The sequence below is a fragment of the Oncorhynchus masou genome, chromosome 14 (assembly GCF_036934945.1).
Source record: "Oncorhynchus masou masou isolate Uvic2021 chromosome 14, UVic_Omas_1.1, whole genome shotgun sequence".
Lineage (NCBI taxonomy): Eukaryota > Metazoa > Chordata > Actinopteri > Salmoniformes > Salmonidae > Oncorhynchus > Oncorhynchus masou.
Window position 1 is genome coordinate 18338030 of NC_088225.1, and position 22149 is coordinate 18360178.

General features: G+C 42.4%; 2 protein-coding genes across 3 annotated transcripts in view; both read right to left on the reverse strand.

Annotated features, from left to right (window-relative positions):
* LOC135554450 (mitogen-activated protein kinase kinase kinase 3-like) overlaps positions 1-3922 on the reverse strand; it is a 13875-nt gene extending 9953 nt beyond the window's left edge. The window contains exon 1 of the mRNA XM_064986768.1: positions 2339-3922. The gene's annotated coding sequence lies outside the window, so the exon portion shown is untranslated. The remainder of the gene's footprint in view (positions 1-2338) is intronic.
* Positions 3923-5240: 1318 nt separating this feature from the next.
* On the reverse strand, positions 5241-21130 carry LOC135554452 (LIM domain-containing protein 2-like). Of its 2 annotated transcripts, XM_064986771.1 has the most exons (4): positions 20945-21129; positions 9555-9599; positions 9098-9234; positions 5241-9019 (listed from the first exon to the last, which is right to left on the reverse strand). In XM_064986771.1, the coding sequence occupies exons 1-4, from the start codon at positions 20945-20947 to the stop codon at positions 8860-8862; spliced, it is 345 nt and encodes a 114-aa protein (XP_064842843.1). In that variant the 5' UTR covers positions 20948-21129; the 3' UTR covers positions 5241-8859. The 2 variants fall into 2 exon arrangements, with proteins under 2 accessions (XP_064842843.1, XP_064842844.1); XM_064986772.1 differs by lacking the exon at positions 9555-9599 and having other exon boundaries at positions 20945-21130.
* Positions 21131-22149: the final 1019 nt, after the last annotated feature.

Below are 22149 nucleotides of genomic sequence, written 5' to 3' on the forward strand. Positions count from 1 at the left end.
ATCCAGAAGGCACTAGTGTCAACACAGCAGTTATCACCAGTCACCTCCCAATGACCTGAGCATGCCTGGCCACTTTGCCCAGGGGGGTTAGCACACTGTAACTCAACTCTAAGTTCATATATAAATTCAGAGAAATACATTGGACTCTAAGGTGAGTGAAATATATTAACCGAATGAAATGTATTGTTATTAGAATCTGAGAGGACTAATGTTGAAATGGAATGAAACAGGTGTGCTGCTGATTGAGCATTCTTGTAAATAATACACTACTGCACATGTGCCAAATGTCAACGCTGCCCCTGCCTCATAAACAGCAGGAAAGAGAGGAGGATGAAGATGGGAGGTGAGTGGCTGATGAGGTAGAGTGGTGTGATGAAGAGGGGTGGAAGTATAAATGGGCAACAGCAGCAGCAACTGAAGCACTTCAGTGGCCTTTTGGAATTCTGGGTAATAATCACCCACTGGAATGCCAGGTATGTCCGTCTGGCCCCCTCGCCACTCACATTCTCCTCACCCAAGAGACACACTAAATGTGCCTACCCTTTGTACCCACAAACCAAAGGCCTGCTACCATTGGCCCTCTCTCCTCCTATAAAAACATGGAGAGAAATCCCAGGGTCACAGATAGCTTCAGGACACACCAACCAAACAACTTATCTATCTCTGTTATACATTGACTGTCCTCTCAGGTCCGTCGTTCTGCTCCCCCGCTCTCCTGATTTAAATTACCTTCACAGAGGAATGTGGGGAATTCAGCGAGGAGAGAGGCTGCACACTGCCAGCCCAGTCAGCTGTGCCCCCTTTATTTTACTTGCGTCGCATTTCCAGGACTCACCTGATTTACATGGCTTTTCCTCCCTCCCCTTCTCTCTGCCTGCTTTTAGGTGTTTAGTCTAAGGCTGTTTTTCCCAACCACGGCCCTTGCGCTGTCTCAGTGCCTTACATCCAAAAAACCCTGAGCAGTCCCTGGCCTCACGTCTCTCCTTGCTTAACATGCTCAAGTGCTCTGGGTTGGTGTGACCTGCTATGTTCACAGCTGCACTGCAAGGCTTGAGTGAAAACTTGCCATAAAAGTTTGTAGTGCGGCCTCGTGGTGCAACTCAGAGTACTGTCTGCCAAGTTTTTTGTACAACAAAACAAAAACACAGATCCAAAACAACCTCCCAGCAGAGTTAGCTGGAGCCCCACTTATGGATTGACTACCACCTCCATGAGTAATGACTAGCGAGGAAAGAGAGGAGGCAGATGATTAGGGAGGGAAGAAAATTCCCTTGCAAAACGTTAGTTGGACAAAAATTCATGCATAGAACTTCCTGTACTGGTTCAGATGTAGGATCTTAATTTGATCACTCTTCTGTTGCTGAGAATTTTCCTGCACAACAGGGAATGCAAACTTGCAGTGTATTTCAGTTTTAAAAAGTATTCTAAAGTTTGTCATTTCCACTTTGAAAGGTCACACTTGTTTTGTCCTAACAAAAAATATATCAACCACTACAGAAATGTCCATTAAAGGAGCAAGAAGCAGAAATTGCTCAGCCATTTTCTGTTTTTTTAAATTAGAATAGTTTGCCTAATTTCAGTTTATGTGGCAAAACAAACAATGTAATGTGTAGAGAATCATTGTACCATCTAAACCGGTGTGAAAAATATTTTCAATAACCAGAAATATTGTATTTTCAGCTGTTTGAAGCTGGTATACCAAACCAAAAGTAATAGAAGCAAAAACAAAACAAGTGAATGGGAAGCATAGAAATAGTGCACATAGAACAGATCTACCGCTTCTTAGACTTGCTTTCAATAAGAATGGCATATCTATAACTCAGATTTCTATGTGAATTTGGTTGGGCCACCCAAAAAGTTACATACTGCAGCTTTAATTATAATCCACATAATAATTCATGTTTTCTGTTGCTGCAGGGTAATTTTCCTGCTGTAGCAAACTGGCTCAAATTAAGATCCGACATCTGTATCATTCTAAACTCCAGTTCTTGTGGGCCACAGTGTCTGCTGGTTTTCATCATTGCTTTTTAGGGAGTAATTCACTTTGACTTGGGGGACCAGAACTGGGGGCTGTCCAATTGATCAAGTAATGAATGTCATGGAGGAAGGAGTGAAATCCTAGGCTATGAGAATTACAGGTGATGTACAACTAGGCCTTAAGAGGCTTAAGGACACTTAACTATTCATTAATTTGATGAAAAATAAATGATAACACTTTGAGTAGAGCTTATTGGGTGGTCCTTTAGCCATATTCAGCATATAAGGGCGTGAGTGTTTCTATAGGTTGGATTCCTATTGAAATTGTTCTGTGATGTGTTGAATATGCATGAGCTCTCACCTGTGTTGTTTCCCTGATGATTAACCTCTGTCTGGAAGATGAGAGCCGTTCCCTCTAGCGGGGGTCCTGGTTCAACTTCTAACTGGGTGCTCAGGAGAGATGCTGCAGCGTCAGTTTGAACCGTTATCTCCAGAGCATCATCCTCATCTTTGATCCCCAGTCTTTGTTGTTGATTCACTCACACAACCACACCGAGATACAGAGGGATGAGGGCGCCATGGTGGGGTTGCCCCCAGGTGCGGGGGCACTAGTGCGCGCGCTGGTCCACGAAAGTTTGTTACGCACTAGCCAGTAAATATAAATTCTAATGAGCAGTAGGCCTAGAAAACACAATGTCGTCACATCGAGATCGTCACTGTACATGCGTATACATTTGGATTTCTCTAATGCCAAATTAATTTAACAGAAATATAGTCCAAAATCCGTTACATTAGACTGCGCTCAGAAAGTGACCAAAAAATAAAGTGTCAACCTTCCGTCACCACAAAAACGTTCGACAACTTGCCCATATTTCCAAACTTTATCAAAAAAGAAAAGCGTCCGATGGCATTTCATTGTGGAACAAGAAGCCCAATTTACACACTACAATAGAAAAAACGAACATAGGCCATCGTCATAATTTTCTCTATTCAATAATCAATATTTCCCAGTGACATTTTGTCAGCATGGAACGGGTGAACTAACACAAAAGATGTAACAATAACCGTGTTGCCTTTATGAAATCCATTTGCAACAGTAACAGTACACCAAAGGAAAAGGACGAAGCGATTTCCGTGATTTTGATGGCCTCTTTTCCTGCTAAATGTGCAGCTTTTTCCTTTTTGTTCAATGCCCTTTTTCTCTCCTAACTGTATTGTTCCATCTCTGTACAGAATAATTATTATAAATCCATAAACTGCAAACAGTCACCAGACTTTTTATAACAAAGACATCAGGTGAAAAAAAAGTAATTCAACACACAACATGGTGGAAATGGGAGATGAATATTCAACTACGAAAGCAGGCTATTATTTTCGGAATAATTATGTAAGATTATAGGAGACAGATGCAACACATAGTTGACCACACACAACTAAACATTTGCATCGATAACAAGTTATGATCGAATGGTTGTATCGAGAAAATATATTGTGCGGCGCATAACTGAACTTTTACCATCTCCGCGGTGTCCGATATGCAGTGGAAGAACTCAACAAAAGTAGAAAGAACGGTGCTTTCTTTGTAGAATAGAAGTGATACACATGCACCAACTGTTCAGAAGACTTAAGCGAAAGATATTCCATAAATCCAGGTCCTGATGCTCACCGACATAAAGTAAAATGTATTTTTAATGCAACCAATTTCCTGACAGAAAAAACAATCCGTCACCGGAACCCCTATAGAACGCTTCTTACAAAACGAGAAAAATGTGTATATTCCCAATGCTTTATAGGCTTATGATTCAATATTCTGAATGCCGTGGTTGGTCATGGGCAAAGGTGCATCATAATAACTCAGATTTGTGTTCCATTTGGGTAAAGCATACAGTAACTGAAACGACTCCGTGCTTTTCTCGGGGGCGCGCTGTTCCTCTGTCGATTTCTTGCTCCTGGTAGCGCGCACAATATTAATGGCGCGCTCAAAACCAGACTTGCGACCATCCACACATATATTGATGACGTAGGCTGCATGAAAAGTAAAGGCCTACAAATTTCACTTATGCGTTCTCCATCACATAAGGACTTTTTAGACAGAGCGCTGACAATAAATACCATGAGCAGATACCATTATGAAGACCAAATATCATTCTTAATTAAAAGTATATGGCATTTGACTTCAATTTGACTGAACTCATGAACTTCAGTGACATTTGACACATTAAATTCAGTATAGGGTCTAACAAATCTGCACCCAGGGATGTAATATAGTTTGTGTGAGTGTAGATTATTCCATAGAAGTATAGGGTCAGCAAGACTTGATGAATGATGCCACAAAATACATACTTTATAGTGTTTAATCCATGGCTCAATAGCAAAAACATGGCCTATAAAAAGTGAAAGAAACTAGATGTTCTATTTTAATTTGATCAGTCTGTTCTCTCAGAGAATTTTCCAACGCAGGGAAATGCAAACTTGTATGTATAAAAGGTATAAAAAGGCTTCTAAAGTTTGTAATTTCCACTTTAAAATGTCAGACTTGATTTGCACTAATAAAACATTTACAGATGTAGAATCGTAATTTGAGCCTGTTTGCTACAGCAGGAACAGAATCCTGCATCAACAGGAAATGTGAATGATGTGGATTTTAATTTATGGACATTTTTGTAGGGGTTGATACAGATGTAGAATCTTAATTTGATCACCCTGTGGAGGATGAATTTGAAGTGTGTAGTGTATTTGAGATTTTAAAAGTATTCTGAAGTTTGTCATTTCCACTATGAAATTTCAGCCTTGATTTACCCTTATGAAAAATGTAATGTCAAATCAAGGCTGAAATTTCAAAGTGGAAATTACAAACTTCAGAATCCTTTTAAAATCTCAAATACACTATAGGTTTAAAATTTCTCCTCCAACAGGGTGATCAAATTAAGATCCTACATCTGTATTAACCTCTACAAAAAAACATCCACTTATTATCATCCACTTAATAAAAATGTCCCGTTGCTGCAGGATTATTTTCCTGCTGTGAGGGAACTGGTTTGAATAAAAGATCTGTACCAAGGGACAATATTGATGCTATGTTCTGTTTTCTTCATGCACCTTGAACTAAAACAACTCCTGTTGTCGAGCATCTGAAAGAGTCTATAACAGTATAAAACACACTAGCTCCTATACAATAAAAAAGGCCTACTATTTACCGAATAACTGAACAAATATGAAATATGCACTGCCTTTACTCATGTAATAAAGACAACCACACTGAGCAACATCAGCATCTTCATTTATTTTTCCAAAAGCATGTACAAAATTAAAATAAACTACTGAAAGAAAATTATAAAACCAAATACATTTGATTGTGTGTGTTGTGTGTGTGTATGTGTGGGGGGGGACAAATCACATTATTTATAATCATGTTCTTCTACAACACAATTTAACTGGAGTAATAATCCAAAAAAGAAGAGAGGAGAATAGAGGTGAAAGACGAGTAAGAGCTAAAACATCCTTTTGCTTGCAAGGTCACCATCCACAGGTCAAGTAAGTTATACAGAATGTTTTTGTTTTTAAATGCATACAATTACATTTTGACAACAGTGACACCTGCATTGAAAAATACATTGAGTCCACATTCAATTTTGCACACAACTACATGACTCGCAGAACACAGACAGTCACACAGCTCTCATAGACCTGAGCCACCTGGTACCAGTTTTTTCCTCTCTCTATATACAAAGAAAGTTTATTCACAGGATAACGCCATTGTACCTTGGCACACTCCTCACACAAGACGATATGGACACAGTGTTATTTGATATGATGTTCTTGGTTACAAAGCACTCTGGGTGGTCTCGAGGACCGTTACAAAAATGTTAAAAACAAATAGATAACTTTACAAACTTGAGGAAATGTACTGAAAAAATGAAAACCATTCAGGAGAGAGTGGAGGATGAGCGGGTACGTAAACCTCTGGCTGAGTGAAGCCACTCATATCCACCACAGGGACTAAGTGGAAAACAAGCAGAAGGATCATTTTCATTCACAGGGGAATAGGCTGGAACAGGGAGAAAGGTATGTGCATAAAAAAAAAAAAATACAAATAAAAATTGTTTTGAAAAAACAATAATGTTAGGCCATGGTTTTTGCCATTTATTTCTCAGGCTTTACTTAATTAACAAAAAGTAACATTTTATTTCCTATTCTGCACAGCATGCTCTAATTAAGCAATGAAGCCAGAGGTGTGGTATATGCCCAACGTAGCACAAACCCCCAAGGCGCCATATTGCTATTATAAACTGATCTAATTACATTGGTAACCAGTAAAAATAAGTGATTTGTCATAACCGTGGTATGCGGTCTGATAAACCACGGCTTTCAGCCAATCAGCATTCAGGGCTCAAACTACCCAGTCTATAATTCACAGTAAACTTTCCGTCACAATATACATTGAGTCATTCAAATGTTGTGGCATTGAATACTTCCCAAATGATGTAATTCAATGGTTTTAGTCTCATTCTGAAGCAAGAATGATGAAAATAAAAATCTTGTCTATTGAGTTTGTTGGCCAAAGCAGGTGTTGCTTTAGAACTTTTCAACCTAAAAATACCTGTAGCACACTGTTTAATCCCGAGGCCAGTCCCACATCTTAAACAATGAGTAAAAGCTATACAGAAGAAATTACTGGGGGAAAATGTGTTTATTGACAATTGTGTGATATGTAATATTTCAAGCCTTTACTGGGACTGGCTGAACTGACTCAAGCATTTCCAACCTCTTCCCCCACCAGGAGGCGCTACTCTGAGGTTCAGGGCTCTGTAGGCCTGGGCTTTACTCACTGCGTAGGAATTCCCCTGAACATGCCCCAGTTCAAACAACATTCCCTGTTAGCGCCCACCCCTCACATAGGACTAGGTCCTGGTGCTCAAAATCAAAGATGAAGCAGCAGCGAGACATCCCACTCCCTCATTCTTTATTGACATTATTCAATAAAGTAGACCAGACCCAGCTGCTATATATCACATTGGTGTCGATGAGAGATCCACCCTGTTCAGCAGACTGAAACTGACTTATTTTTTCCCCCAATGGTGAACGGCCTGAAGTGAACCATCTTCACAAATCCACCACCTCTGCTTAGAATCACGTGATGCAGTCGAGACAAGAAAGCCATGAGGCATTTATATAAAAAAAAAAATATTTAAAAAAAGGATATTTATGTTTGCAGATGTGATGTCACTGGAGAAGCACGATAAAATATATATTTTTTTATATTATGTGATTTCACTTGCAGCCCCGTCAGGACATCCCAGTCATGTGAATTTCTGCCTCATTCAGAACACAGAATTCTCAGACTTTCGAGCATTCAAGACAACAGGGAACTCAAGAAAAAAAGCTGATGGATTTTCTTTTCAAAACAGTCATCCAACTCATAATTCTGCGTCAGAAACTCTGGCCTCTTTCTAGAGCTGTCTTCCCCAATTGGCAGATCACAGACATCGGGATTTGACATTCTTCCCCCACCAGAGTTCACAGCTGTCTTGAAAGATCCGAAAGTCCCGCTTAGTTTTACACACCAACTTAGCCCAATTTAGTACATGAACAGGAAGCAGCAGGGGATATTAGCGTGACAGTTGTGGTTTCCTGTTAGGCTAGGTTCCCTGTCAATCTAACATTGACTTGTCTGGTTAACATGCATGGTCATATGTGCACAGTATAGTGCGATATGTTCACTCAGCACAATCTATGTACAAACACCTATGAGATACTTCTCATATTCAGAATAAAGACAAAAAAAAAGCCTCTACTAGTGAGAGCAACTTATCGCATGACCGTCAAACCCAGCAAATAACAGAGCAAAGAGAGCATTTTAAAACCAGTAAAGTGAGATTAAGAGTCAATGAAGCAGTTTAGTTTTAAAAAGTCACCCAGAACACAGGAGGGCAGTACAGACTAAAAAGGTACAGCGAAAACTCATACAGGACAAACATGCAGAACTGAAACCTAGCAGCTATTCAGATCACAGGAGCAAAAAAACATTTGAACAATAAGACAGAATTCAACTAAATGTACCCAGAGAGAGAACGTGTGACAGTTTTACAGTACCATGTTTGTTTCTCAGATAAGTGAACCCTGACAAACTCACAAATTGGCTTCCGCCGGTGCTACCGCAATGCAGAGGACTGGTCTTTAAAATTGGTGTTAGATTTAATTGACTATATGGAACTAAGAAGAGGTCACAAAATACAAACTTGCTAATGAACCTAGCTCAGTATGGTTGACCTGAGTATGCTCTACAGCGGAGAGTGAACTCCAGCTTCTCTAACCATATGTTCACCTGAGCATACGGTCCCTTGCGCCTGTTGCGTCAAAAGGGTGCAAGTTTATCCGAAAAATAAACAAGAAAACAATGATATGTTGTCCTCAAAAAGACAGCAAAAACATACCACTGGTTTGTGAATTATCAGTTTGGTCACAATCAACAATTTCAAAAGAGCAAATGTAAAATGATACTAAAACCAAATTAAAGGAATAAACGCTTCACTAAATAAAAATGTTGAGCAACGGGGGGGGGGGGGGGCGACTGGCCAGTCATCGTGGGTGTGTGTCTTCCATGTGGAGCGAGAGCACAGGAGCGTTGACTGCACCCCTCATGACACGGCGGTGCTCTTTATGACACGGCGGTGCTCTTTATGACAAGTTGGAGGTGGAGAAGAGGCAGCTTTGGGGATGAGATGGGAAATGCCAGTAGGAGACTGCTGACCTGCAAAACTACCCAAAATCTAAAACTAACCCTGAACGTTACCAATTCTGAAAATAAAAGTGGGTTTGCAGGTCAGGAGTGTCCGTATAGCCTTTCCCGTGGGAGAACGGTTGGGACACAGACAGGCGTGGCTACGCAGTCTTAGTTATGTTCTCTCCCTCCTTGGAGGTCCAAAGCTCCTTATGTTGCTTGCGGCCAAAGCCCTCATCATAGTTGCCTTTGCTCTTGAAGAGCTGCTGGAAGTGCGGCTTGCAGTAGAAATCCCCCGAAAGGGCAGCAAATGTACCCAGGCTGCAGGGAGGGAGGGGCAGAATATAAACAAAAGAACAACACAGTTTGATATGGAGTGAGTGAGTGAGAGAGTCTCACCTGAGTTTGGTGTTGCAGTGTTTGCAGCAGAAACAGGCCGAGTGGAATATCAGGTTGTTAGCCACCAATCTCTCCATGGGGTAGACGGTCTTCTCACATGACGAGCACACCTCCCTCGGTGTCTTGAAGCTGAAGGACTACGCACATGAACAAAACCCACACTGTTACTATGGCCTCAAACATGTGTTTCAATGGATAAATGAAGCATCATCTCAACTTGCTCAGTTGTCTATAACCAATCTATCGAAATGAGTTGCTGTTGAGTGTATGTGAAAACATATACTGGTATATAAACTGTAGTTCCATTATGGATGACGTTTAAATGACATCTGAGTAAAGGTAGGGTGAGATACACTGGGCCAGACAGACAGGTAATGGAGAAGGATAGTGATTAAAAGATAATGTCCTACTGGGTAGAAACCGGGACAAGGGGGGGTGATAATGGAGGTATATTTACTTTAGAGCGCTGGACAGGTTTATCTTCAGGGGCATTTCTGTTGTCCTGGAATACAAATGAGTACACCTCAGTACTTTCCTATTTAGTGTTATTACAACAGAAGTGTAAGCATTCAGGATTTCCCCTGTTATATTGACAATACCATGTCCATAATATCCCTCTCATCTCAGTCGTTTCCCCACTCCCGCTCTCTCCCTCACAGCAGGTCCATCTGTCAGTGTACTGTACTCCCCAGAGGGCAGGTCAGCTACCTTCTGTCTGGACATGTGAGTAGGTACACTGAACACACAATCATAGGGAAGCACAGCCATTTCAAATATTAACCCCAAGCGCGACATTACGGACATCCTCTGGATGCTCTCGACGCTCTCGACTTGCACACCGCACAGCGGTTTAAGAAAGCAACCAATGCCACTGTTACACTACATCACTAAACTGGAATTCTGATGTACAGCTTTGAGTCAATAAAAAAAAAACATTTGTTCACAAACCTTACAACAGTTCAGTGTGAGAGCTTTGCTTTAACAGAAAGCACCATTCAGGTCTATAGAACTAAAGGTCTTATGTAATGCAGGGCCGTCTCATTTCTCTACTCGTGGCTCCAAAGCCCTACACTCTGACACAAACATCCATGGACTTCCTGCTTCAACTTGACTCTACAGAGAGGCCCTGAACACTCATTCCTCTCCATGACAACTGCATTATACTGTACACAAACAAGTTACTTTCAACATACAAACATGAACTCCTAGACCCTACGGTCGGCACTGACTCCCTGTCAAAAGCCATGAGGGCAGGATAGGTATCATATTGTCTGCCATATTGCTAACAGATGTTGACCTAGCAGATCATTGTGGCTTAGAGTCGGTTTGAAACTAGGTCACAAAAGTCTGAACGTCCACAGGGCAGACACGAGTCAAGCAATTTGTCTCAGCTGTCACACTTTGCTCCAAACACACCTGGTGAAGAACTATACTTCAAAACTATGTGACCGACAGGCTTCAGCAATTTTTCCACATTGACATCCACGCCCTGAAGCTGGACTAGCAGATCAATTAGCAGACAGACACACGCATTTAGGCAGACGCACTGTAAAGGCTGTGTCCACTTGCAGGCCAGACTGCTCTCTGGGAAAGTCCACTGCTGACATCTAAACCCGACTGTTATGGAAGGAGATGGTAGTAGTCAGGGGGGGCTCATTTGACAGACAACTGTGCAGATATTTAGGCTACATTTAAGGAGGATATTTAGGCTACATTCACACACAGAGCACTGATCCACAGGGATATGGGTTGTTTACAACAAATCCAGCTCCTCATTGGGTCTGCTCAATTAGAACGGACCGAAAAATTAATTTAACTTAAATAATGATGAGCCGTTGCAAGAGGTTCAGAGTGAAACCCATCAGACACTGATTGAATTATGTTGCACTTCACAACTGGCAGCTATTAGGGTCCGAGAAGAGCTCCCCAAAAGCCCTTACACATCATCTAGCATGTGCACAGATGATACAGTAACCACAGACTTTGGGAATCCACTTGGTATTCTATTAAATTGAAATTTTTACATTGCCGTAACTGTCGCCCACTCACTACTGAACCCTGATGTGAAAATCATGTCAGATATCTTTAAACTGAATGACTGAGGAAGCTGGGGTGTTGCCTTAGTTTGTGAGAACGGAATGTCTGATGGAGGGACTGCAACTTCCTGTAGATGCAATCGCCATCCTGTCCATCTTCCTCCTCACAAAGTCTCCTTCATTCTCATATTTGGGTAGGGTACGGGGTGCACTGCTTGGTTGGCTGCATGGTAAACTCACTTCCTGTTGCAACCATGAGTAACACTCAACAGGAGCTTCATATTTCACAAGATAAATAAACTGCTTCAAAAGGCAATGGTTTCTGTTTTAGCACAGCATGCAACATACAGTACCTTACAGAAAAGTGAATCACCAATTCAGGCTGCACAAGATAAACTGCAGCCCAGAATTGCCATAGCCACTAAAAGATCATGAAAACAAGAATAGATACCATGGCAGGCAAGCACACAGTCAGTCCTGGAAGGCTTCTACATGGCTGCTGCCATCTGTCTTCTTTTGCCTTATTTGTACATGGAGACGCCAACCAAAGAATGACGTTGCGGCAGGAAGTAGTGATGACACAGACTTTAAGAGTCCCTGTGGGGAGCCTGCCACAGCTAACTGCCACCCCACTGGGCTTAGAGCACAGGCTGATGACAGCAGATAAGAACTACCACAGGGAATGATCAGTGCAGACCAAACCTCAACCTTAAATGGTGAGAAGGACAATATGAACATTGTGGTGTGCCAACTGTGCACACAACTAAAGGTGGTCAAAAACAGTAGGCTAGATGCAGGCTGCCCATTAGATTAACACATGGCAATTAAATTACAATTTGGTGTACCCATTTAGATTAGTTTGAACCACTTACTGAAGAGAGAAAAGAGCACTTCACCGATCAGGCTCCCACCTTTAGCAACATTAATATTCAGTCTCTTACCGGTCATTTATTCACACTAAGCAGAAGAGACACTGCATCTCTGTTTGAGTTTCAGGTAGGCTACACTTCATGTATGTGAGATTCTTCCATGCAGCCATTTGAAGAGTTAGGCCCTGCTGTGCTGCACCCACAGTCAGATCAGGTTGAGACTCTCCCTCTCTGATGAGGAGCTCCAATTCTCATTACAATGACAAATCCCATTGCCTGTTCCCCTGGAGCTCAGACCACCACAACAATGGCAGGGGGTCTGGGGGTGACTGCACCCTGCCTCGAAGGAGGCCTTCACCGGGGTTGTCTGTTCAGGCCCAGGGAAACCACACTGAGGCTAGCTCTTCCCTAATAATAGTATTGAGGGAAGGGTTCAGAGCATCAAGTGCCTGCTTGCACGGGTATTTACTTAACTTTAACCCCAGGCTGTGACACACACACGGAGCGAGAGATCACCCAGTGTTCTTACGGTAACGTACAGTCGTGAAACTTGCCCTAGATGTTGAAAGAAGTCAGTGGCCATTCATTTCAGTTAGTCTCTCAGCGCATCTTATTTTTAGACCGCTGACTTGCACCCCTTTATGGGACAGAGGGATGGAAAATAAACAGGAAAAATGCACTATGACTACACCAGCCTGTTAAAAGGGCCACCCATTCTGAATGTTATATTCAAAAAGGGTGAACATCTCCATGAAAAAAAATGGCAGACGTTATACATCCCCCCCCACCCCAACCATTTTTTTTTTTTTTACTTTAAAAATAAATATATATATTTTGTACATAATGTTCCCACTAGTCTCTTATGACCGAAAATAACTGGACATCAGGACCACGATTACTCAGCATGGACAGGCAGAATCCTTTCTTCCTTGAACGAGTCTGACAAGCCCGACACGAACAATATACTGCTTTCTCGGGAATAGGCCCAGATCCCTGTGATTTGCGGCCAAAGAGCGGACTGCCTTCTGAGAAATTGTAGGAGATTGAATAAACCCCCACTTCCCTACATTCTGCTAGCAAACATGCAATCTTTTGAGAATAAAATCGATGAGTTCCGCTGAAGATTAAACTACCCATGGGACATTAAAAACTGTAACATCTTATACTTCACGGAGTCGTGGCTGAACGACGACACTATCAACATACAGCTGGCTGGTCATACGCTGTACCGGCAGGATAGAACAGCAGCGTCTGGTAAGACAAGGGGCGGCGGACTATGTATTTTTGTAAATAACAGCTGGTGCACAATATCTAAGGAAGTCTCGAGCTGTTGCGTATCTGAGGTAGAGTATCTTATGATAAGCTGTAGACCACACTATCTGTATTTTTCATAGCTGTTTACATACCAACACAGTCAGAGGCTGGCACTAAGACAGCATTGAATGAGCTGTATTCTGTCATAAGCGAACAAGAAAAACACTCACCCAGAGGCAGTGCTCCTAATAGCCTGGGACTTTAATGCAGGGAAACTTAAATCCGTCATACCAAATTTCTATCAGCATGTTAAATGTGCAACCAGAGGGAAAAAAGCAGGAAGCACCAGTGACTAGATCAATATATATTTTTTAAGTGGTCAGATGAAGTAGATGCTAAGCTTCAGGACTGTTTTGCTAGCACGGACTGGAATATGTTCCGGGATTCCTGCAATGGCATTGAGTAGTACACTACATCAGTCATTGGTTTCATCAATAAGTGCATCAATGACGTCGTCCCCACAGTGACCACAGTACATACACCAACCTGAAGCCAGATTACAGGCAACAGCCGCACTGAGCTAAAGCTGCCACTTTCAAGGAGTTGGACTCTAACCCAGGAAGCTTATATGAAATCATGCTATGCCCTCCGATGAACCGTCAAACAGGCAAAGCGTCAATACAGGACTAAGACTGAATCGTAGTACACCGGCTCTGACGCTCGTCAGATGTGGCAGGGCTGTCAAACCATTACAGACTACAAAGGGAAGCACAGTCAAGAGCTGCGCAGTGATACGAGCTAAACTACTTTATGCTCGCTGTGAGGCAAATGGCACTGAACCATGCATGAGAGCACCAAGACTGTGTGATCATGCTCTCCGCAGCTGATGTGAGTAAGACCTTTAGACAGGTCAACATTCACAAGGCCAGAGTTTTCCAGGATATGTACTGCGAGCATGCGCTGAACTGGCAAGTGTCATCACCGACATTTTCAACCTCTCCCTGTACGAGTCTGTAATACCAACATGTTTTAAACAGACCACCAAAATTCCTGTGCCCAAGAACCCCAAGGTAACTTGCCGAAATGACTACCGACCCGTAGCACTCAAGTATGTAGCCATGAAGTGCTTTGAAAGCAATCGCTATTGCACTCCACACTACCCTTTCCCACCTGGACAAAAGGAACACCTACGTGAGACTGCTATTCATTGACAACAGCTCAGAGTTCAATACCATAGTGCCCTCAAAGCTCATCAATAAGCGAAGGACGCTGGGACCAAAAACCTCCTTATGCTTCTGGATCCTGGACTTCCTGACGGACCGCCCCCAGGTAGTAAGGGTAGGTAACAACACATCCGCCAAGCTGATACTCAGCACAGGGGCCCTCAAGGGTGTGTGCTCAGTCCCCTCCTGTACTCCCTGTTCCCGCATGACTGCGTGGCCAGGCACGACTCCAATACAACCAATACATTTTCCAATGACAACAGTGGTAGGCCTGATCACTGACAACAACGAGAGCCTACAGGGAGAAGGTCAGAGACCGAGCCATGTCGTGCCAGGACAACAACCTCTCCCTCAATGAGGATTGTGGACTACAGGAAAAGGAGAACTGAGCACACACCCCCGTTCTCATCGACGGGGCTGCAGTTTAGCAGGTAGAGAGCTTCAAGTTCCTTGGTGTCCACATCACCAACAAACTAACATGGTCCAAGCTGGAGGTCGACCGACTGATTTTTCAACGCCGATACCGATTATTGGAGGACCAAAAAAAGCAGATATCGATTAAAAATCGGCCAATCTTTATTTATTTGTGTAATAATGACAATTACAACAATACTGAATGAACACCTATTTGAACTTAATACAGCAATAAAATCAATTTAGCATCAAATAAATAATGAAACGTTCAATTTGATTGAAATAATGCAAAAACAAAGTGTTGGAAGAGAAAGTAAAAGTGCAATATGTGCCATGTAAAAAAAGCTAACGTTTAAGTTCCTTGCTCAGAACATATGAAAGTTGGTGGTTCCTTTAAACATGAGACTTCAATATTCCAAGGTAAGAGGTTTTAGGTTATAGTTATTATAGGACTATTTCTCTCTATACCATTTGTATTTCATATACCTTTGACTATTGGATGTTCTTATAGGCACTTTAGTATTGCCAGTGTAACAGTAGAGCTCCCGTCCCTCTCCTCGCCCCTACCTGGGCTCGAACCAGGAACACATCGACAACAGCCACCCTCGAAGCAGCGTTACCCATGCAGAGCAAGGGGAACAACTACTCCAAGTCTCAGAGCAAGTGACGTTTGAAACGCTATTAGAGTGCACCTCGCGCACTAAATAGCTCGCCATTTCACATCAGTTACACTAGCCTAATCTTGGGAGTTGATAGGCTTGAAGTCATAAACAGCTCATTTTGTCTGTCATAGTTGAAGTGTAGCTATGATGAAAATCACAGGCCTCATCTTTTTAAGTGGGAGAACTTGCACAATTGGTGGCTGACTAAATACTTTTTTGCCCCACAGGACACGCTAGATAAACTAGTAATTTCAACCATGTGTAGTTAACTAGTGATTATGATTGATTGATTGTTTTTTATAAGGTAAGTTTAATGCTAGCTAGCAACTTACCTTGGCTTCTTACTGAATTCTCGTAACAGGCAGGCTCCTCGTGGAGTGCAATGAGAGGCAGGTGGTTAGCGCATTGGACTAGTTAACTGTAAAGTTGCAAGATTGAATCCCGGAGCTGACAAGGTGAGAATCTGTTGTTCTGCCCCTGAACAAGGCAGTTAACCCACCATCCCTCGGCCATCATTGAAAATAAGAATGTGTTCTTAACTGACTCGTCTAGTTAAATAAATAAAAATCCTAAAATACCGATTTCCGATTGTTATGAAAACTTGAAATCGGCCCTGATTAATCGGTCAACCTCTAGTCCAAGCACATCAAGACAGTCGGTGCCCTCTTCATGACAAAACCTATCCGCCCTCAGAAAACTGAAAAGATTTGGCACGGGTCCTCAAAAGGTTCTACAGCTACACCATCGAGAGCATCACTGCCTGGTTTGGCAACTGCTCGGTCTATGACTGCAAGGCACTACAGAGGGTAGTGTGTATGGCCTAGTACATCACCGGGGCGAAGCATCCTGCCATTCAGGACCTCTAAAGCAGGCGGTGTCAGAGGAAGGCCCTAAAAATGGTCAAAGTGTCCAGCTACCCTAGTCATAGACTGTTCTCTCTGCTACTGCACATTAAGCGGTATCGGAGCACCAGGTCTAGGTCAAAGAGGCTTCTAAACAGCTTCTACCCCTAAGCCATTAGACTCCTGAACACCTAATCAAATGGCTACCCAGACTACTTACTTGCATTGCCCCCCCCCTTTACACCGCTGCTACTCTGTTATCTTCTATCTTCACTTAACTAGCTCTACCTACATGTACATATTACCTCAACTAACCGGTCCCCCTGTATATAGTCTCGCTATTGTTATTTTACTGCTGCTCTTTAATTACTTGTTAGTTTTATTTCTTATCTGTATTTAATTTTTGTTTATTTAAACCGCACTGTTGGTTAGGGGCTCGTAAGTAAGCATTTCACTGTTAGGTCTCACTTGTTGTATTCGGCGCATGTGACAAATACAATTTCATATTTGTGATCCGAGTGATGTTCTTTCGATTCCCTGGGTCATTTCATGTTTTCATATGCATCCGAGTTGATGGCGTTCAAGCAGGCAGAAATACATCTGGTATGACGTAGACTCCCTATACTGGAAGTTAATAGGAATACGACTTTTAGATTTCGAAAACATCATACATGTCAGATTTAAACATTTAGGAGGATGTCTTCTCTCAAATGAGCCATTCGTGTCAATTCATTTATTTTATACTGGAGCCAAAAAGACTCCCAGTCACGCCTTGAAGGAGAGCGCTCCTTGTCCCAGAATCTGACATGTAACCCATTGACCTAGCATGGACAACTTTTGCACGGTATATCTGTCGTTGTGAATGTCAGTCCCCACTCTGAGGCACATCGATCTGCAGGTTGAACATGGTGAGATTGTAAACTCCTAAATTGGTAGTGTAGTATGTTAAGGCGATTTCACAGCTAACTAGCTAGAGATAGATGGTACTGGGGTGAGAAGGGAAAGTCAGCGGACATTTCTGGTCACAGGTGGATCTGAAACAAGGCCACCATGTCCAATGAACAAGCCTCAGATAACAAATAAGTGAGGCAGTAGAGGCTGTAAAACCACTAAATTAGCAAGTTTCTTTCCAACCTCTGTCAGTTGAAGTCTTTCTTCACTTGCACACGTCAGGGGAGGCCATTTCCTGTGAGGCTGCGGTGAGAGGTTGTCCTTATACGACTAGTGACAGAGAGCCTCAATGCCATAATCACGGATGTGAAACCTGTCTAGGGAGGTAACAGCTGACACTGACAAACAGGGGTCAAGAGTGTCTAAGGAAAACCTCTGAATAACATCTACTCTCAGCTTTCACACATTCCCACTGGCATAACCCAACATTTTACAGACATCCCATCTCAAAAAGGTGAAAGAGAAAAGTTTAGTCTGAGATTTCAACCCACAACAGTTGGCTCAAGATCAGCGTTTAACAATATTGCGCTCCATTGACTTTTGTATGTAGGGACCCAGCGAGAAGCCGCTGATCATGCATTTAATGAAGTCACTCAAAAAACAGCCCTCAGCGTCAAACCTCAGAACTGATACGACGTATCGCGCAGAGAAGAGAAAGTTGCGCAACCAAAGCCTGTGGAGGGACAGGAATTCAAGAAGACAGGTCCCATCGCGTTGACCAAAACACATGCAAATCTGAAGTCTACCATTCCATTCCAATTTCAAACATGGGCGATTGTACAACTAAAGCGCAATATACCTTCTGCCCCCTTTGCCTGTTGTGTCGGGCTGTGTGACAGCAGAGGCAGGAGACAAAAGCATGAACTTTTAAGCCTACGCATCCCAAGATATGAAAGGTGAGTGGTGTGTGATGCAGTAGGCATTCCTCAGTATACCAGGTTGCCCACAGTATACACTGCACATGTAGGCACTTTGCTGCTGTCATTCTCACGTGAGGCGAGGTTGCTGTGAAGAATGTTGAATTTTTTACTGGGCAGTGTGCAGTTTGTCCTTGGGTCCTCCAAATGTGACTGCAATTGCTTGGTACGAGGTTGTAAGAACAGCCAATAGGAAGGTTTTCTAACCGATATAAAACATTTAAACGTCTTGTTCAGTGTGCATCTAAAAGAATAGTGTTATTCACAACAAGCAACGATACAATACAGCAGGTGTAAACAACACAATGAACCGTTAGTGCCATTTAGGAAGTTTGTTTTCAAGAGGCTTCCATGTCACAATAATAAAGACAGGAGAGGAAAAGTTGGGGCGGAAACGGCTGGGATAAATCCCCTAATGCTGTGTGAATGAAGTCTTACATCCCTCCAGGGCATTAAAAACAATGATTATTGGATTATTTCTGACATGTTTATCTCCCTGACTATGGTTCATTACCAGTTAACTATATTTGGGACTTCTACCCAAGTGCGCTACATAATTACTGAATCAAATTAATGTTTAAAAAAACATTAATTTTGAAAACGCAATCAACAAGGGAATGGCATTTGTCATTATGCCATGTCTTAGTTTATCTTATGTGAGGCTATTGTTCAAAGATACCCTGACTCAAAAACAATGAATAATTTAAAAGCGCCCTTAGGCGAGCTAAAATGGCCATAACCAACTGGGCAGCTTTGGCTATCTACCTTTACTCATTCATAGTCCTCTTCCATCTAGCACACAACAGCTGGATGCATCTCCCACTCACACCCTCCACTGATCTGCACCTAAAACATACAGCACCTGACCGTTCTCTTTTTGCACTCCCTGTCCAATGACTGTAGTAAGATGCTGTCATCTACACCATCCCAACAGACCATCTCTGTGACATCTGTAAAAAGAAAATCTGATACCATGAGGACTTGGCCAGCTATGAAGGAAAGCTCAATTAAGTGCATTTGGAGCTGTTCACTCAAAAACAAGTGGAAACATTTCCCATAGTTGTATAAAGGAAACATGTGCACTATGTAGTTACTTCAATTGGACCTGCATGTAATGAACATATTTTACATTGTGACCAAAGCCTCCCCTCCACTCTGACAGACAGAGGCAGTATGTGCCTTTGACGAATCATTGGGCAATGGTGCATATGGCTGTACAATGGAAATGTTTCAAGCAAACTGCAGGTGCAATTCTCAATGCATCCTAAGTGTCAATACAAGTAGACAGTCTTGGCACGTTCAACGTACAGTGAAACCAGCTTCACAGCTTCGCGCAGAAGACAATCACTCAGAACAAACGTCTCGCCACAGAAGCTTGCCCCACAAATCCGCCAGCAATGATGTAAATTTGTCTTCAACCATGTGTCAATCCTCGGCCAAAATTACAGACAGCACATCTACAGATCCCCAGTCTGTACCCACAACGTGGCGGTAAACGAAAATGATAATATGCAAGGCAGTAATTATGGAGATCGGCGTTTTGATTTGATAGAGAGCTGGTCTGGCAAGACCGCAGATAGCGCTGTAAATGTGTTCTCCAAGGTCTCAACTTGGAGAACATTATGCGGGAATGGAAGGGAAGATCATTTGAAACAGGTACTTTACCCACTCTGCTAGTGCTGGGCCATGCTGCTACTGTCATGAGCTCTCAGGGAGCCAGATAATTCACAGGGGTGTTACAAAAAAAATCAATATATGATATAATTGATGCATTTCTAGGCTAATACCGTTCACTATGACAAAGCGTTGGCTTGCAATGATGCGGTCGGCTCAATGCCTTCCAGTTCTTAACACCGCCTTGCGCCTACCACACCAGAATCCCTTCCACAGCCCTTTATGTAACAAGGAGAGACGCCAGGTTCTGTGCACCAAATAATGGATGGCATGATTAGGTAATAACAGTACGTAGACATTAAGATTGTCATCAGCCAGCCAGAGAGCGCGTCTGAAGCCAAACTGGGAGATGTATATGATTGGCAGGCGTAAACTTAATAAATGGTCAAAATAAAAACATGTATACTACGCACAGCCACAATCTGTTGAGTAAACCAACAAAGGCGAACGACAGTGCACATTTCCTTCTGATTATACATCAGAATGATCAAACTAAAGTTAAACAAGTGCACTTTATCCTAAAACATGACAGACAATATGACTGTTTAAAGCTTCACTTGAGGCAAAACATAAAATAAAGCCTCAACCAGTGAGAATAGTGCCCGATATTGCGCTAGCTCGCAAGCTAACGTAACTATAAATATGGATCGTTCGAGATAAGCTCATTTTGAGTGAAATGCTGGGTAACTGCACAATGCCGTACATAATGCCGGATTGATTAATTAGCGTGCAACAAAAAAATTATCAGAGATGGCAAGTTGGCACAGTGCAATAAAATAGCGTTACATTGCACGTTTTTGCCCTATTTAAAATCAGAACAGCAGGGTAAACATGAGTCATTCCACAAAAAAACGGAATGGATGGCTAGCAACCTTGGTAGCTAGCGAGTTAGCATCGAGTGGACATCACCTCATCACAAAAGGAGAGGGAGGGGGAAGAGGGTATGCTGTCGCTAGCTAGCCATCTCTGCACAATAAACGCGAGGAATGGGCGAGAAGCACTTACCATCTGTGTACTTTCGTCAACGTTTAAATAGAAAGACAATTTGGTGATCAATAGGCTGTGATCGATTTCTTTCTCATTCGTTTCCCCGATTTCTGCTGTCAGGATTCTTCCTACAGACCCGGCGAGTTACCTCAGCTTGGCTCCCCTGCTCTTGTTTTTCAAGTCTTTTTTTGTTCTTTATATTAGCAGGATGTTGCACGCTATTGGTTCCAGTCACCCCCTCTCCCCGCCACCCGGTTCCCCTCCAGCCCACCCCGCTCTCTTACACCACCTCCCTCTACTCAAACAGTAATTCTTAAGAAAAAGGAATTCAAAAAAAGATTAACAGTGTAAATCAGTCCTAGGTTTGAAATAAAAGAAACTAACAAATGAATATGCATACATCACAACTAATTGTCACTCCTTTTGCTGACAGGGTTAAAAACAAACATCTTTCGACACTTTAAGAAATATATTAACAAATCAATAAAAGTAGTACATGGGGGAAACACCTTTCGACTCTCATCTACACATAGTCTAACTGCACTGCCACAAATGTGTTGTGTGCTGCAGATGACAAAGAACCCAAAGTGCACTGTACATGTAACAAGTCTCAGCACATTTCTGTCCAAAGTCCAGTGACTGAGGTTTATGTCTGGGTAGGTAGGTATGAACCACTCTTTCGCCCAGCATAGAACAAGTTCCACATTTAAGAGGCTGAGAAATCCTGCCCGAATTCAAATAATTTGTAACAGCTCGAAGAATAGCACCCTCAACCCTTAATTCCTGTTCAGATTAACTAACATTCACAGCACAAGTATGTTATGCCCAATCTTGCCAACAGTTGGCTTTGTGATGGGAGCCTGTGTTTAAATATGACATCCATGCAAAAGTTGAACATGATAATAGTAGTGCTTAAAATACCATGAAAGCAATTGGTTGTGTTTGGTAATAAAAAGAGTTACGTGTGAAATGGCTGTGTCGTTTGCTGTTGATGTCTTCATTAACTGTTAGGTCCATGTAAGTGCATTTTGTGTGGAGTCAAGGGTGACCCAGAGTCCAGTTATTGAAAACAGATGTTGAGAGGCCTTCATCACACAAGAAGTAGAAGGGTGTGTGGGTCTAAGTGGGGGATGGTGTATGGGCTATTCTGTACTGAAAGAAAAGGGTTGGGGTTGTTACTCTTGAGACTGGAAAACACCTACCATCTAGTGGGGGGTTATTGT

Bases quoted from the DNA above. Each gene is read 5' to 3' on its own strand.
- LOC135554452 (XM_064986771.1), bottom strand. The intron at 9,235-9,554 runs GTAAATATACCT...TCATGTGCGTAG, and splicing joins AACCTGTCCAGCGCTCTAAA to TCCTTCAGCTTCAAGACACC. The intron at 9,020-9,097 runs GTGAGACTCTCT...CCCTCCCTGCAG, and splicing joins CACTGCAACACCAAACTCAG to CCTGGGTACATTTGCTGCCC.